General features: G+C 42.2%; 1 protein-coding gene across 6 annotated transcripts in view; it reads right to left on the bottom strand.

Annotated features, from left to right (window-relative positions):
• Positions 1-17,406, bottom strand: part of sulf1 (sulfatase 1) — an 81,324-nt gene that overhangs the window by 3,840 nt on the left and 60,078 nt on the right. For 4 of the 6 annotated variants that reach the window (XM_007554575.2, XM_007554574.2, XM_007554577.2 and 1 more), the window contains 13 exons: positions 13,522-13,672; positions 13,278-13,453; positions 13,049-13,177; positions 12,456-12,512; positions 9,604-9,730; positions 7,878-8,097; positions 6,498-6,744; positions 6,323-6,419; positions 6,101-6,192; positions 5,889-5,960; positions 5,082-5,254; positions 4,841-4,983; positions 3,039-3,162 (listed from right to left, as the gene is read on the bottom strand). In XM_007554575.2, the coding sequence (XP_007554637.1) occupies positions 3,039-3,162; positions 4,841-4,983; positions 5,082-5,254; positions 5,889-5,960; positions 6,101-6,192; positions 6,323-6,419; positions 6,498-6,744; positions 7,878-8,097; positions 9,604-9,730; positions 12,456-12,512; positions 13,049-13,177; positions 13,278-13,453; positions 13,522-13,672 (1,808 nt within the window). Of the gene's footprint in view, positions 1-147; positions 199-1,807; positions 1,842-3,038; positions 3,163-4,840; positions 4,984-5,081; positions 5,255-5,888; positions 5,961-6,100; positions 6,193-6,322; positions 6,420-6,497; positions 6,745-7,877; positions 8,098-9,603; positions 9,731-12,455; positions 12,513-13,048; positions 13,178-13,277; positions 13,454-13,521; positions 13,673-17,406 lie in introns of all 6 variants that reach the window. The other 2 variants (XM_016672675.1, XM_007554578.2) reach the window with 2 other exon arrangements.

The following is a 17,406-nucleotide window of genomic DNA, read 5'->3' as shown; positions in this document are numbered from 1 at the left end:
TTTGCTGCAAAAGCACACAAGAGCTGCAAATAGAAATGTGAGAAAAGGAAAATCAGGATCAGCGCCCCTTAGGATTGGCATCTCTGCTTAAGAGGAATTCCAGTATAGTGCAGGACGAGATGGCTGGACATAAACTGAGGGACTCACGGAAAGGAAAGGCTCGGCCTCGTCTTTGACCACTTTCGATGCTGCTGTCGCCTGGTAAGCAGGTGTCAGAGGGGTCACAATGCAAGAAAGTTTCAATTCTACATCTGGCATATGGCTATGAGTGAACATGAATTACTGCTGGTTTGGTTGTGATGTTACTGGAGATGCACTGAGCGGAACTGGATGTCCGATTTCCCGGCTCCTGTTTTAATAAAGCTTTCGCCATGCTGATAGTCATGATTTTTTCATTTTTCTTTTTTTTGGCAAATCGGATTTCTCTTAAAGTTTAATTCAAAACTGAGATTTCCAGAGACGGCTGCCAACATGCCAACAATTTCCATGAAGTTCAAAGGATGACATGTGGCATTACAAACCAGATTTGACAAAATTATAAATATTTAATCTGTCCAGCTAATCCACCGTTTCGTCCATGTCCTCACTGGACCTTGTTGTGACATCAAGTTGAAATGGAAAGTGCCGTTTCCACACTGTTCCCAGAGCAAAATGTCTTGATACGTTAAGGCATTAAGAGACCTTTGTTTCCAAGAAGGTCTCTATGAACTGTTCTAGTCTAATTGGTCTGAAGTTTGCAGCTAATCCACTTTGCAGAATGTTGACTGCCTCTGCGCCGCAGCATTCGTTGATGTTGTCGTTTTTTCTTTTTACTTTTATTTATACAGGTTGTCTCATTAAGACCCAAGGTCTCAATTTCTTGAGAGACCATCAAGGTCACATGGCCTTGTCCTTTGGGGCTCGTCTGCTGCTATTCCCATGACCTCCCACTTATCGCACAGGTGGCATCCAATTTCGGTACCAGGCTAGAATTCACCAGGCTTCCAAGAGGGATTTATTTTGTAAAAGCAGTCCAATCTGCATACACCTGTTACCATGACAGAAGAGTCTTCTGAACGTGACTCAGTGGAGTTTACATGGGGTCCATTCGGCGTTTTGAAGGCGACTGAACTTTGGAGTTTCAGATTGCCTGGGAAATCAAATCGAAAACTGCTGAACATGTCTCAGTGCATCTCTAGATTTTACACCTGCACAGGGTGGGATGATGTTTTGCTTATGTGGCTACGGGAGGCATTACATGAAATGCGAGAGGTTAGAGGAATAGCTTCACACTTTGGGTGCAACACTGGATGGACTTCCTGGTGACGGAAAGTCCCGTCCTCTTTGCGTGAGGCGCAGAGAGAAAGGTTGCATTAATCACCCCAAAGCGTCAACCTGTTCCTACCTCTTAGTGTAACAACGTGTGACTGGATGACTTGGTGACATGCACTCTACAGCTTTGTATTTTTATTTTCAGATGGCCATGCTATACTGTGGAAAAACTCTATATTTTACACATGGAAGGAAATGTGTAAAAAGTACGGGGCAGAGATGATCTTGCAAGTTTCCAAGTGGCTGCACTTAAATGCAGCAAATGAAAGTGAAGAAAGTCTGTGCGCAGAGGAAGGGGGGAAAAAAAACAACAAAACAACGTTCTGTTGAGATTTGTTAGCATGTTCCCAGCATGCAGCCACGGATGAAACATCAGCACCCCATGGATGGATGTATTAGTGGGAATGAGGCAAATTCGACCCATGCAGGTGTTAAAGAAAAAAAAAAAAAAAAAAAAAAAAAAAGCTGCTGAAGAGGAACAAAACTTGTTGGGTACCTGTGTGGCTCATAGCTTCCTCCATCTTTACCTCCTGATTGGAAAAGATAACAGTGATCAATTGTTAATGCCTTGAGTCAAAAGGGACGTAGGAGGGAAACAAATCAGTCACACTGAGGCTTTTCTTCATGCACCGCTGCTGCTAAGCGCTATAGAGAAACGCAAACACTGGAGAACTAAGGAGAGAAAGAGAATTGGGTATGAAAGGAGGAAAACATGGAAGGAAGGTAGAAATTGATTTAGGGCAAACTGGATTTGACAAGCGGAGAATGAAATGGTTTTCTTCTTCTTTTAGATAAAATATGCAGGTGTGAGATTTCTGCATTCATTTACTCTCGCCATTAAGTTTTAATCGCGTATTTCACGGGGAAAAAAAATGGTAAACAGTTACTTTACCAGTCATTTTCCTGGTTAACAGAAGAGGCGTTTGATTCTAGGAACGGGAGCCAGTTGAAGTAAGAGCCCCCAAAGCCGTTTTGCGACACGAGTCCGTCATGCTAGGAGCGAAATGAGTTTTTTTGGAGCACAGCTTGGCTGCTCCGTGACTGCATTATGCAGCTGCTAATTACAGATGAGGTGGTTTTACCGTCGGGCCATAAACATCGCAGGCAGCTCGTGCCACACGCAAACGCTGCAGGTTTACGTCATTGTGACATTACGCAGTAACCACCTCCACCACTACGCTGCCAGTTACGACATTGACAGTTTTCTCACACACTCGAGAGTCAGGAAAGGAAGAAGACGGCCAGAATGGACGACTGTAACGCAGCTTTAGACTATTGACAGGCTACAACTTCATATCCTCGAGGAAAAAAAAAAACAAAAACAAAACAGAAAAACCAGAAAGATCCAGAGCTGAAAGAGAAGTCAAGAGTGTATGTGTTACAGTGACTTAAATATTAAAACACAAATCTCTTAAAAAAAAAAAACCTTCACTTGCAATTTTACCACTCGATATGGAGTAGATTATTTTCAAACACATGCAGCATGCGTGGATGTGCAGACACACACCGTCCAAACTAAAAACAGATCCGCGACACAAGAGGGAACCCTCTAAAAACAACCATCAACAAATGCAGCATTGCATAACGACTGCCAAACTAAATCTAGATGTAAATCATATTCGTCACTACTGGTGAGGTAACAGCTACCAGTATAAACCCCTTATTCAAACGTCCGTATGCACCCAATGACAATAAGACACGAACCAAACAGACGGCAGCATTCTTACCCGTATCCGAGCCTTTAGGCCGAGGATTACACTGCTTGTACCCTTGACAGCTCCTCATCTCCATGAGCTGCGCGTGGAGAGAGTTCAGGACGTCCCGATCCACAGCGTAAACTGCGTTCGTCAGCTGTGAATACAGTTTGAACGTGCAAAGATATTTACATTTTGTCTGCTTGTCTCCATGTGTGCTTTTTTTTTCTTTTCTTCCTGGAACTTGGTAGAAAATGACCAGTCATAAATTCTCAAAACTTAATTGCTTCGAAATGTCAAAAACAGTAACGACATGGTGAATAGAGCTTCAGAGTGATATCGAGTCTTTAGGCCAAGACTTTTGAAAAAGTCTTCACCGTGATTTCAGATCAAACTGAAATAATCTTCTTATTGTTCCTCGGATCTTGAGGTGTTGAGATCAAAAACTGTTTACACAGGGCTCTTCAACCTACCAACCTTTATCATCTTAAAGGTTGGTAGGCTTTTGAAATAAGCCAATTCATCATTGCTTATAACTTCTCTTTTCTTCTTGAGATATTAATGTGAAACAATTTAAGAAAAAGCAGCTGCTTCCAACCAGGGTTATTTTATTTACAGATTTCTTTTTTCTTTTTACGCCATTATCTCCCCAAACTTAAAGAAGTGCTTTAAAAATTGTGTTACATTCTGACTGGCTGTGTTATGAAATCAGGCTCATTTTTTTTTTCCTCCAGATTCCTAACATCACCTGATGTTAGGATGTTAGGAGCAGGCAGCTGCTCTGAGCAAAGTTCTGATGGAATAAGTAAGAAACAAACAAACAAACAAAAAAACAAAAAAAACAGAAGCAAGAAGAGAAGTCTGATCAAATCTAAAACAAGCTTGAACATCGTGTCGAGATCTGGTTGGAATTTTTTTTTCTTCCTCCTTCTGCTCTGTGCGCTCGTCATTTTTGTCAGCTGCTGCGTGAGTTTCCTGACAAGTTTCTTTTTTCTATCTTATACCTCTGACGTGCTCAAACACACTTAATGATTTTACATAAGAACTTTTTTTTTTTGTTTTGTTTTTTTTTGCGTGTTTGGATCAAACGTAGGTAGCCACCCAAAGGCCTGGGCAAGAAATGATAACTGCAACCTAGCTTTAACAGGACATCCCTCAATATAACCGTGTCAGGAAAGACAGAAACCTGCAAAGATGGTACAGAAAAAGGCACATCTTATCAGTTTTACGTCTTGTGGTTCAGCTGATGGCTCACAGGTGGATAACTTGGAGTTCATTATTGTTCACCTCCTACCACCAAAACCTTGATGTGGTTAGACTTTTAATCAGACGATCGAGCTAATATGCTGAATAGCCACTTCCACATTGAAATTGTTCTTGCCACGCGATTTTGGCGATTCAGTGTTTTTTTTTGCTTCTGTTTTTGATCATCAAAAATATTAGTGTGATAATACTTGAGCTCTTGATCATTTCTAATTATCAGTCCTAATGAGAAGTAAATAAACTTTGTCATCAACCTGCTTAGTCTCTGTGTTTAACTGCTTCAAAAAGCAAGGAATATCTTCAATTGGTTACCTGGCACAAAAAGACATGCTCAGACGTACAGAACAAAAAAATAAATAAAATAAAATAAAGTAAAACAAAAGAAAAAAAAAAAACTGCTCCTCAACATGATTGACTCTGAAACCGTTTCAAAAGTTAAACTAACTTTGTGGTAGATCTAGCCAAGAATACAAAGGTTAAAACAAGACAGTGATTGTGCAATACTATTTTAAAATTCTTTCGGAGTCACAACGGCAACACAGAACGACGACTGCAGACGGATCTTCACGCACCTGGTATGGGTCACTGTTGAGATCAAAGTATTCCAGGAAGCCGGTGGAAAACTCACAGAAGAGCGTGTTGTGGGTCTCGTTGATGGTTCTCAGGCACCAGTAGGTGTTGTTGTTGGAGCTGGTGCAAGCACAGAAGGCACCCACTGCAAGGTAATCGACACCGTCGTATAAATACCAGAGCACGCAAAAGGCCAGCTGTGGAACGAGTTAAAAAGTCACACGTGTGGTTTTGTACACATACATGTCCAGAAGGGAGCGGTCTGCCAGTGGTCGTTGTTGTGTGTAAAGCAAGTGAGGCCTGGCAGACTGCAGTCGTCTCCCTTCCTCTGCCGCTTCTTCTCCTTCCTCTCCTTCTTCCTGCGCCGGATCTCATTATACAGCTGGGTCTTCCCTTCGATGTCGTGTGTGGTCTCCCTGTCGAACAGCAACGAGACACAATTTTTTATTTTATTTTATTTTTTTAACCGTGACGCAATCGTGACTTTTAGTGCCGACCCTTTGTGGTGCCAGTAACCACAGCGATGGGAGACGGAGAGGGGACTTCCACACCGTGCTGGGGTAGGACAGCCTGTTTACGCTTATGGTTAAGGCTCTCAGTTTGACCAGTTCTGCCCAGGATGACATCCTATCCACAGCCTTCTCGTCCTCCCTCCCTCCCTCCCTCACACAAAACAAACAGACACTGCTGGAAACAGCTGCTTTATATCGGCATAATCACAATCCCAGAGCTTCACGGTGGAAGTTGATCACTGCGTTTGATGGACGTTCTGATTCCTCCTCTGTTGAATCATTTGATTCTTAGATGCAACTCAATCACTTCCAGGCACACACAAAGCAATCCGCAGCAAAACATGTGCTTTGTCATTTAAACTCAATTCAGGAACCAAACATTTAAACAACTTAATGGATGGCATGATGGCTCAGAAACTGGAGAGTCCCTCAAAGGGCAACAAACACGAACGCACACTGGATGAAGTGATCTACGGCCTGGTTAAGCAAGTTTGTTTCCGTTTCTTTAATAATCACAAAAACAATAACAGAAACTCACTTGAATGGATGGAGCTGATCATTCCTGCCCTTCAGTCTCTCTCCCTTGTTTCTGAGGCCTTTGTTAAAATAGCTGGATTTACAAGCAGAGGAAAAAGAGCAATCAAATGGTAAGAAACATGACAACTTCATGAAACCACCAATAACTTAGACTTTCTACAGTAATAAAGGTAGATGGTGAATTAGTTTAAAGCTGAAACATAAAGGACAAACCTCTTTCCACAGTCACAATCGTCTGGTCGCGTCCTTTTCAGATGGCCTCTGACTTCTCGAAGGTTCTTAATTTTGTCTTGAAGGGCTTCAATCTGAAATGTAAGAAAATATGTTGCCAGCAGTTTTAAGTGTTATATTTCCTGTTATTTAAGTCAATGACTTCCAATTTCAGGAATTAATAAAAAAAATAAAATAAAAAAACCATGCAATCAGACAGCTTACCTCCTGATCAACGTAGCTCTTATGATCTTTCCAGGCCTTGGAAGATTGGTAGATTTCTCTCTCACAGTGAATGGTGTCATTCATCAGGATGTAGCACCTACAAAATGTTCCAAGAAAATGCATAAACCACCCTGCAAAAAGCAGTCGATGTGAAACACCTCGGTAAAAGGCTTACTTGTGGGTAACTTTCACAGAGTTCAGGTATCCCACCGCGTTGGTATCATCTGCCAGCATTTCCTCCGACCCGTCATCAGACCCCAAATCGTATTCCGGGTCCTCTGAGGCGTAGTGTCGCTTTGAGATGCCGCGGCGGCGGATGCCGGACTGGTCATCTGCTTGCAGGTCGATGTCGTAGATCTGGCCCTCAAATTCCACAGACAGCGATCGAGCAGGCCGGGTGTGTACAAAACGAGGGCGATAACCTGAAAGCCGCCAAGGAATTAAGAGTCGCGCAGTTGTTGTTTTTTTTTTGTTTTTTTTGGAGAACTGAGTTCAAAGTAACATTTGCAAAAGCAGAGTCGTTTCTGTTTGTTCCTTATAGAAAGCCCAGATTTTCTGGTATTAATCGTTTGGAACCATCTCAGTGCCATTTTAAAAGTGCCACACGTTGCAGGAAGCTGTTGGAAGATTATTTGCTTTACTCTCTTCGAATGGAGAAAAGATCATTTTGACACCTTTAAGCAAATATGGAGTAATCTAGCTAGAAACATAAAAACACCTGAACAAGTGAAACCTTAACTGAATACACTGAACATATACTCTTTAAAACACAGTTTGTGATCTGTGAAATCTTTTATTCTGCATGTAAAAACATTACATATTGTGTGTATGTGAGCCTCAGTTTTTCCATCAGCTTCTGTACTTTAATTTAAAGTACACAACATACTAAATGAAGAACAGAAATTCTCCTTTTCCATGGATATTAGAAAAATGTTTCTAAAAATTTGTGATCCGTGTCTATAGTTGGAGGAACAATAATCCAAATTAGGCCCGACTCTTGAGATTTTTAGTTGGAGCTGGTCAAAGAAGAGACGACACGCATTTCTCAAATTCTGTTCGATAAGTCAGTGTTTTACTATGAGGATGGAAACAATAATGCAGAGGCCTGCACACATAGTGTCATAAAGCACATGCCAACACCAAGAACCAAGTGTGCCAGGGGGCAGAGATGGATTAAAATAATCAGTGACCAGTTGGAAAAATAACGACAGATTTATTTGGTCTGAAAATGTATTATTATTAGTCGTAGCCTTATTTTGGTCAATCAACACAAGAGGGCAGCATATTTCTCAAATTCAAAGCTCTTGCAAAAGTGCAAACCAGAACTGTTATTGGATGATTGTTTCTTCCAAGCAATGACTCATTTAAGAGCATAAATAATCAGTGAAAAAAAAAAAAAATCCAGTCCTGGAATTTACAGTGTAACAAAACAAAAATATATCTCTAAACCAAAGCAAGTCAATAAAGTATCTTAAGTAGATACACCTGGTTCTTTATTGTTAACATAATGTCTTTTTGATTTATTTACATTAGATAACAGGTATGTGGTACTCACGCTGTCCTCCTGAGGAGAACCGTCGTTGGGAACGGCGATCGGCTCTGGTCGGTTTGTACAAAGGGTCCTCACAGTCGCACGCTTTCTCTCTGTTGAGAAAGCGTGCGAAACTGCTGGGGGGTCTTAGGCTGCGAACCCTCTTCCTGGACCCTTCCTTAGAACCACCTTTACACTTCTGGATCCTCCACTTCCCTGTGATCTCCTCCACACAGTGCCATTTCTGCAAACACCCAAAGCGGAAAGGGGCACTGAGAACAATTTGTACAGCTATTTTTGTTTAGCAATTTCGGATTTTTAAACAATCTGGAATGATTTTAGAGGTTCGTTTCCTCTGGCATTTCAAGTCTCAGTTTGTGGATGAGATTGGCATCCTAGTCCTGCAGCAAAAATAAACCAAAAAAAAAACCACCGCATGAGATGAATTAGGCTCATTTGGTGTCTGTAAAACAAAGAGGAAACCCCAATCACTCTCGCACCAGCCGTGTCCGTGCGTCACTAACGCAATTGTGTAAATAAACTCCCACACGTTTTTGGCTACATCATCGGCACCTTTCTTAAAAGGCATTCCAGTAGGAAATAAAGCTTTGGAGACTGATTAGGCCCCGGATAAAACCGGACCCAGACGTCTGCAGAGAGCAGCACAGGAGACCGGCGCTGAGTGTGGGAACAAGGGTACAAAACAAAGACTTGTACGACAGATCGGGTTTCTTCTGGAGGAGCTTACGGGGCAGCAGCGGAGCGGTCATGTCAGAATCAGAAAAGATGCAAGGGAGAGGCACGCAATGTCGCCAGAGGATGAAAACAATCCGTCTCTCTTCATCCGCCCCTCTGAGTGCAGCCACAGTGAAGACGCAACGCAAGGCATGCATGTGTAGCTGCATCGGTGCATCAGCAGGACGGCAGAAGATGATGAGAAACAAAGAAGGATGGAAGCACTTAGAGAGAGCCTGATTTGCCGGCAGACTTGCAGTTCGGACTGTTGGGCTTCCAGTGGATGTTATTTTACAGCCACCTGGGTTTGCAATTTAAGACTTACTCCACAGGATGCTTCCCGGTTTTATTTTGTTTGGAATAGAAAGAATGATAATGCAACCTGAAGCGCGAAGGGCAAAGAAGTGAAGTGACTCAAACCTGCCATGAACCCCCCCGACCCCGACAATGCACGGGAAGATTAAAAAGGCTTTATTGCGTACAGCTGAAATGCTGCACCCACACACACCAGAGTTCAGCCGAAGCCGCTCCGTCGCTGCCTTTATTAAGTGATTGCTACACACACACATTTATGTGGTCATAAAGTGGCTCTGGATTGAATTAGTCGGACCCTCAGAATGTCTGCCCGTCCTTTTAACACTACCTGAAATTTGTAACAATTTGTATTTCTCTGGCCTGTCTGCTCCAGGGCCACTTACTGTACCATCTGGCTGTTTGGTCTGCCAGAAAATTAATGGCCGCAAGATGAAAAGCAAGTACCCACAAATTAATGGACCGCAAAACGGAGCAAAAAGAGACCAATTATAAAGCAAGTGATGCACTTGTAAATGGCTGCTTCAAGAGTGGCCCACAGATATCACCCCCCCCCAATCCCCACCCACCCACCACGAGGCAAGATGAAGACCATCTAAAAGTCCAAAAAAAAACCATCTTTGCTGGACAACAGGGGAGCTTAGTTAGAATAGTTAGAATCTGCTTGCAGCAACTTCTTGATACATTACTGTCTTTGCTTTACCTGTCCTGGCTGCTCGCAAGGTGTCTGGAGTTCTGCCAGCTGGCATGTTTCTCTGACCTTCTTGTACTTTGGAAGGCTGTTGGTCTGCTGAGTGCTCACAGAGTCATCCTTCTTCCTCAGGATCTTACTGCAGGAGAAAAAATAACAACAAAACAGTAAAGAGCACAGACCTTGCAAACTATGAAAAAATGCAAATCTGTGTGCATTTTTTCATTTAAAAATTTAATATTATGTTCAGGTTCAAATTACATCTTCCATCAGTTTCCAAACCAATCTGGACATGTTGGTAAAAAAAAAAAACTACACAAAAAAAATAAAAAAATAAAAAATTGTTGTTTTGGGGTATTTATTTTATCTGTGTTCCACAGATTGTGAAGCAATAATGAGGTCATGTCAACTGGACAGCGTGGAAAAGGACATCCCCTTTTTTGCTGGTATTTGTACCAACTCAGATCTGCTGTTTTTTTTTTTTTAAACCTACAACTGTGACTCGTTAAATCAACTCGGAATTACACTCCACTGAATACAGACATCTTGTTCTTTTGACACCTTTAGTCTATAAAAGCTAATTACCGGTTTCAGTGCTGTGTTTGGCATTGAAAGCCCACCTAGTTTTAAAGCCATAGGGAACAAGTGTAAAACACTATATTACATAAAAAGTGTACAGCCATTAAAAAAAAAGGGAGGGGAGAACGGACTTTTGAATGACTATTTGTGAAATGACTGATTTAAATGCCAATGACATTCATTTGTCCAAGTAGAAAAAGTTTAGATGAAATATTTGAGTCAAAAATAAGTTAAAGTCACAATGTGGCAAATCAAAGACAAAGTGAGTCTTTTCCAGACTTTTCAAATATTAATAAAAGCATCATCTACGAGGCAACTGATTAAATTGTGGGGTTCAACATCCTGCAAAAATGCTTTTCATCTAAAGAGTCTCGTCTCTCTCCTCTCAGTGATTTCATAGAGTTGGCTGGAGAATTGGTGATATGTTTTGTCTCTTTGTGCCTGACCGTCTAGACTTGGGGATTACACATCTACATCAGTTTAGCATAAAGTTTAGCCTCAATCCCAGATTTTGTTTCTTACCCCCACTTTCTGCCAAAGAGTTCTTAGCACCAGGACAGAATGACAGCGGCGACAACAACCCGTTTCCAAAAGCACTACGACCGGTTTCTCATCCATTTCTCCCAACACCCGAGGGAAAGAATTGCCAACTTTCCCACATAAGCTTGGCTTTCGTCTCCTGACTTTCAGTCTGGGATGATTAGAGAGCAAACAGTTGTTGATGTCACTCCCTGACGACTGCATTATGCAGATGATGAGATTTTTCTTCAAAAAAACAAAACAAAACACCGTCAGCTCCAGCTGTCTGCGGTAGTACTGTAAGGTCATCCGAGGGTGTCGAATCACTGAGCGTGTCACATGAGCACAGCCTCACAGAACACATCAGCCACTGTGAGCGCACTGCTATCGTGTGAGGTTAATCTCAGCCTTTAGCTACAAGTGTTCCACCAGACAGACTTTGCAAACAGTGGGGATTAATGGAACAGCTTAAAAAAAAAAAAAAGCTAAAGGTCACTGCTGCGTTGTACGCCGTCTCAATCTGTGTCGACGCAACTGAAGATTTACCAATACGCTCGAGTAGATTTTTTTGCAAATGCAGGCAAGACCATCATTTTAGTGGAAGAGTAGAGCCCAAAAGCAGCAATTTGAAGCAAAATATAACTTTTACGGACAAGCTCAAGAAGGAAAATGCTCCAGAAGGTGTGCAGAATATTAGAAATCAGATTTCAAAAGCTCTTCGTATAATCTGGCTTCAACTTGATTATTCCGCCAACTCTTTTAACCGCCCGAATCTCGCAAAGACTAGCTCCATGAGATTATCTTTGTCCCATTAGATGAAACAAAAGATATCATATTCAATCATTTCAGAAGAGATGAGAAATAAAGAACTAACAGAGCTTTGTGACAGAGCTACAAAGTCATGTTTCAAATTTGTTGCAAGCAACGCAGGGCGTGCCATGCACAGGTAAAGGAAGGTGATCTTGTCTGATCAGTCCAAATTTAAACTTCCTGACTCACAGGCAAAACAGCATGTGTGATAGAAAACTACCTCTGGAAATCACCCAGAATATAGTACCCACAAGGCAAAAAATATAGCGGTGGCAGCATGATTCTGTATGAACTCTTTTGTTTTAAACGGAAAACTTGTCAGAGGCAGCAAAAGACTTTTGACTGGGGTAAAGGTTTAAGTTTCAACAAGACAATCAGAACAACAATGGGGAAGTGCCTGGCCAAAAATGTCCACTTCCAGATGTACAAACCTGGTACAGACATCCCAGGAAAACGTTCAGCTGTAACTGGAGTAAAAGGTGAATCCACAAAGTATCGATTCAACGATGGACAGGAGGATAGTCAAAGAACGGATCATTTTCCTCTTACCACACAATTAAGTACTACTTTGTGTTGGTCCAAAAAAACATTAAATCATATTCTGTAGTCGTAACATGAGGAAAGGCAGAAATAGTTCAAGGGTTATGCTAACTTTTGCAGAGCATGGTATTGTTCGTGGAAACAATTTAATGTCCTTTACTCATAAGTGTCAGCACCCTCTGCATGAACTGCAATGATTGACCAGAAGTCGCTTCACCCTTCGACTCGGGAAGGTAACTGCTTTGAGGAGACTGAAAAATCCAAACAGATTGTGGTCAGGAAATGGCTGAGAGATAAGTAGCAGAACGAGGCAGACGTATCGCATGAACAGGGAACATCCATTGAGCCCTTTTATTTAAACACACTGTTAGTTTTATGTGACATATGATGTGCCTGTGGTGTGGACCCCAGCTTACCCTCGCTCCACCAGGAATGTATCTCTCCAGACTTTGGGTTTCCGGTTGGGTTTGAATCTGTGAAAACAAAACCGGACAAAGTTTATGGACTGCCTTTTGGAAACATTTTTATCTGCGGCAGCCTTCAGACGAAGCTCGCCAAGATTATGGAAGCTGATCACAACAGTCTTTTGGGGGTTAACGGTCTTTGGCTCTTCAGTTTTTCTGAGTCTCTGGAAGCATTTTAGTGGATTCATGTCAACAATAGATGCTTTGTAGCAGACAGATATTTTGCACTCTCACTGTGCGCTGTTAGTACAGTGGTTTTTGTGGAGAAACACATGATTGAGCTTGCAAACAAATTCTGAAGAAACCTTAATAAAGTGAGACCACAGCGACTTGCAGCCAAAATCCCACAGCCAAAAAGAGAAAAAAAAAAAAAAATCCTCCAAATTACTGGCTGTGTTCTTAGCTGGAGTTAATGTAATCACTCGTGTTGTGGAAATGTACATCTTGTTGGTAATGACCGATGAAGAGCATGGCTGCATGGATCACGCAAACTGTACAGTTATTGTTCAAAACGGCTATTCAGGCACGACTTTAGATGTACAGACCTGTTGCCAGTCCGCTCCTGTTCCAGCAACTTAAGGATGGACTTTCCATCCATATCTGGTGGGGTGTCGAGTCCGGCGATGTGGAGAATTGTGGGAGCTAGGTCGATGTTCAGCACCAAATGGGGGTTTCTGAAGAAGCACACGTACACAGAGGCCCCAACATTAAAGCAACAATTTCCAAACCAAAAGTAGAGCAAAATAGAAATAACGCGGACCGATCGGTACTCACACTGCCCCTGGATCCACATTTGGTCCCCTCAGGAAGAACGGCACCCGGATGTCAAAATCATACGGCATAGACTTTCCCTTGACTAACCCAAACTGACCAATGTGGTAGCCGTGGTCTGCTGTATAGATGATATAGGTGTTGTCTAGCTCGCCAGTTTCCTCCAGCATGTCATAAACCTGCAAGTACAGCACGGTAAGAGAAAGCACTGTTCGCTTTGCAAAAACATTTTAAGGATCACACTCACCTTCTGCACGGACTCGTCGACAGACAGAAGGGTCTGCAGCCTTTTCCGATGCAGGAAGTTGGTGAACTCCATGTGGATTGGCTTCATGGGGCCAGTGTACTGCATGATCCAATGCTTGTCCATGTTTGGGGCGTAGTTATAGCTCGGGGTACTTCAAGGACACACAGAAGAAGAACGCGCTTAAAAAAAAAAAAAATCTACGTAAAATTCCCCCAACTATCACCTCGCATTGAAATATGAATACCTGCCTGAGCAACTTGTGAGTTGCAAGAGAACATTTAGCAATGCCAAAAAACACCTGTCTGCTACTTTTTACAAACTCCTGTTCAGCAACAGGTGCCACAGTCGTCCACTGTGTTTGACACGCATCGGTTGCCACGCCGTTTGTTGACAGAAATGTCTTCGCACTTCTGCAAGCCAGCGCCTTCGCCGTTTTTCCACACCCCTCTCCGAACATCTCTCCTCTCGCACAGAGACGAGAGTCTCCTTGCTTGACTGCGCTTTTGGCACAGATGGGTCATTTGAGGGCTGGCACATGCTTATGAAAATAATAGGCCCCAAAGTCAAGTTTGCAACAAGTTCTGGAGCGAGAACTCAATAAGTCACGGTCATTTGAAGGGGCAGAGAGTAACGGGATGGGATAAACAGAGTGAAAAGAGGGAGAATAACTCATATTTATTGCAGAAAAGCTGCAAATCTGTTTGTGGGATTGAGTAGAAAATTAAGAAGAGGGATGGAGGATACAGTGCAGCACTGCGCCTGCAAGGTATCTAGAACAGGACACGCAGACAGCTGCATAAAAAGCTCTAGAAAACAATCAGCAATGTTGAATTAACTCCTCCCGTCAAAGTGTAATTTCCTCTCCAAAATAGTTCTGAATATCAAAACTCTGATACTTAATAAAGCTCTGCTATGAGAACCCCTATGCTTTCACTGACTGAGCTGCCTTCTGTCCCCTTCTCCTTAGGCCTGCTTTGTAAGAAGGGTGAACTCTTCACCCACTTAGCAGGCAGTATAATAAGCCCCACAAAGAGGCTTGTCTCTGGGCAATCGGCCACCAAGGTATGGGGCCCTGAGCACCAGGGAACAGGAATGCAGAGGTCAGTGGGATGAAGTCGGTCTGTAGGAGAGGTCACACCTGCCACCAAAGGACATGCGTACAGCGGCTTGCAAAAGTATTCACACCCTTTTGGATTTTTCACGTTTTGATACATTACAATCAAAAACCTGCAGAGGTTTATATTAGGCGTTTAGGTGGCACAAACTTCTGCATAACTTTGTAATGGAAGGAAAATGGCATCCAAATTTCTTTTAAAATATTAATCGGGGTAGTGTAACATCACTTTGCCATTGTATCTCTATATAAAATCAATGCCCAAACAAATGACCTTCAGAAGTCACATCACTGTGAACACACCATGACCAAAGAGAAACATGGCGGTGGCAAATTTATGCGATGGCGTTCTTCAACAGTGCTAGGACAGCTGGGCGGGATCTGGTAGGAAGATGAATGGAGACCTCAGAAGGCTTGTGAATGTGGTCCAAGTCACCCTTCCGGCAGGAAATCCCTGACAGTTAGAACTACAATGGAATATTTCATATTTAAGCATCGACATGTCTTCGCATAGTCTATTCAAAGTCAAGATTCAAAAACCAAGTGAGAGTCTACGGCAAGATTTGAAAATCAACGGTTACACCTAATTTCATTCCAAATCTGAGTGCGTTTGATCCATTTTTCCAAAAAGAAGGAATGGAAAAAGCATCTGTTTTTAAGAGTTGGTTATGCAAAGAGAACATTTTGAAACCAATATATTATTTGTCAATCACGCAAATGATATAATTTGTCAATCACGCAAAAATCCCAATAAAATACACTGAAGTCATAATGCAACAGAATTTGATAAAGAGGTACAAATGTTTTTGTAAGGCCCTACAGCTTTAGTTGTGTTTTAAATCAAACACACATGAAGGTCGGTGGCTTCTCAGTGAGGCAATTTGTTCATATGCGATTAGAATTACTGTCCCTCCCTCCCTGCTATCACAAGACATGCAATTCAGCAACCGCATTACATGACTAGCACTTAAATGGGTCTCAACTTGGCTACATCTAAAGAGCTAGGTGAAAACACCTTAAGTGAGGAATGTTAATAACATTAACACGGAACCCTCCACTGCTATTGCACCTGTCAGAAGTACAGACGCTCGTTTGATTTACGAGGCAGCTCCTCCTTCATTGCCACGCAGTCTGTTCCCAACCCTGCGAGAAGAGAAAACACGCTGGCTGCATCATGCATGAGCTGCAAACATTAAATACCTCTGCACTGATAGAGGGCATGCTGCCTTGCAGATGAACCAAACTGGAACGGTGTCAAAAATTTGTCTTTTTGTTCAAGAGAATTTCCAAGAGTGGAAAAAATGATTTGCCTCATCTGACGAAAGCAAATAAATGAACAAACACACACCCACCCATGCAAACCACCTGTGGTCTCCATAGTAACCACACCACATACACAACACCTACACACAATCACTGGGATAACCCTTTCAGTCACCCGTGGCCCCCTCGCCGAGCTCCACCCCCGTCGCATGGAGGCACCAGCTAAAAATAAATTAATATTGTCACAAAGGGTGTTCCAAAGCACACAATGCATTCCTCGCATCCCAGGAGCCACGGGGAGAGACAACTGATTGATATGGACAAGGTCAGGAAGTTCTTTAGGGATAAAAGTGAACAGGAAGCTGGGAGGGAGGGGGGAGGAGACAACGAGATAACAGAGGATGGAAATATGGAGGGAGAGGTAAATAGAGCGACGGAAAGAGATATACATCGGTGGCGAGACAAGCAAATGTGAGTAATGTGGGAAGACAGAAAGTGAGAGCAAGTCACACAGAGCACAAAGGAAAGGAAGTGGTAGTATTCTGCTGGAAATTCAGAGGGCCCACCATGACAAAGTAGGCCACAGGGCCACTGGGACAGAATGGGACGAGCTGCTCGCTCGGTACAAGCACGGCGTTATGATAAATTGTGATATGATCCGCTCCGCTGGTATGCCCGTGCCCCCCCCCCCCGGTGTTCTCAAATGATAAATCATTTCGAGCTCATGCCTTCCCCATCTTCACTTGTTGGAGCTTCAAAGAAACCTGTCATCCCCGGTAGATTGAGAACCTTTATAGTGTAATCATGTTTGACACACCTCATTTTATAAAAAAAAAAACAGAAAAAGCCCACCAAGTGTTAAAGAGAAAACGCTGAGATCCAATTAGCGAAGCATGTTGGGTCAAACCCCATGGAATCCTGTCTAATGTCTGAGGAAACACCGCTATAAAATTCTTACCACCCACATAATGATAGCTTCTTTTTTATCTATGTTTTTTTTTTTCTTGGAAAGAAACATCTAAATGCATAAGATAAAAAAAAACAAAAAAAAAACAGCAATGTTCATACCACTGTCTTTTGGCTTCAGCTGTGATATTAGTTTTAAGTGTCAGGGGATCAAACTGAAGAAATATTGAATTGCGAAAAGGACAGAACAGTGGAGCCTGAAGGCAGATACCTTTTAAAAATCCCTTTAAAACAGTTACAATTCCTGTGTTTCCCAGATACTGTTAATTATTTTCTTTTATGTCATTAACTTTTTTTGCTTATGTTGAAAGTTTAATAGCGCCATGTTCAGGAGAAAGTGTGACAGACATAGCAAAGCAAAAATGGTAAAAATGACTAACCAATATTGTGATTTCATGCAGAGTTACTAATAGTGTGAATATAGGCCATGGTGTCATTTCTCAAAATCTCCGTTTGCAAAGTTCTTTGTTGCCAACAGTATTCTTAAAAAAAGAAACCTCCACTTCGGAAAGTTTTTTTTTTTTTTTTTTCTTGCCAGCAGA

The sequence above is a fragment of the Poecilia formosa genome, unplaced genomic scaffold (assembly GCF_000485575.1).
Source record: "Poecilia formosa unplaced genomic scaffold, Poecilia_formosa-5.1.2 Scaffold64, whole genome shotgun sequence".
Classification (NCBI taxonomy): Eukaryota; Metazoa; Chordata; class Actinopteri; order Cyprinodontiformes; family Poeciliidae; genus Poecilia; species Poecilia formosa.
The sequence above is the reverse complement of the archived record's forward strand: the minus strand, read 5'-3'. Positions and strand labels throughout refer to the sequence as shown.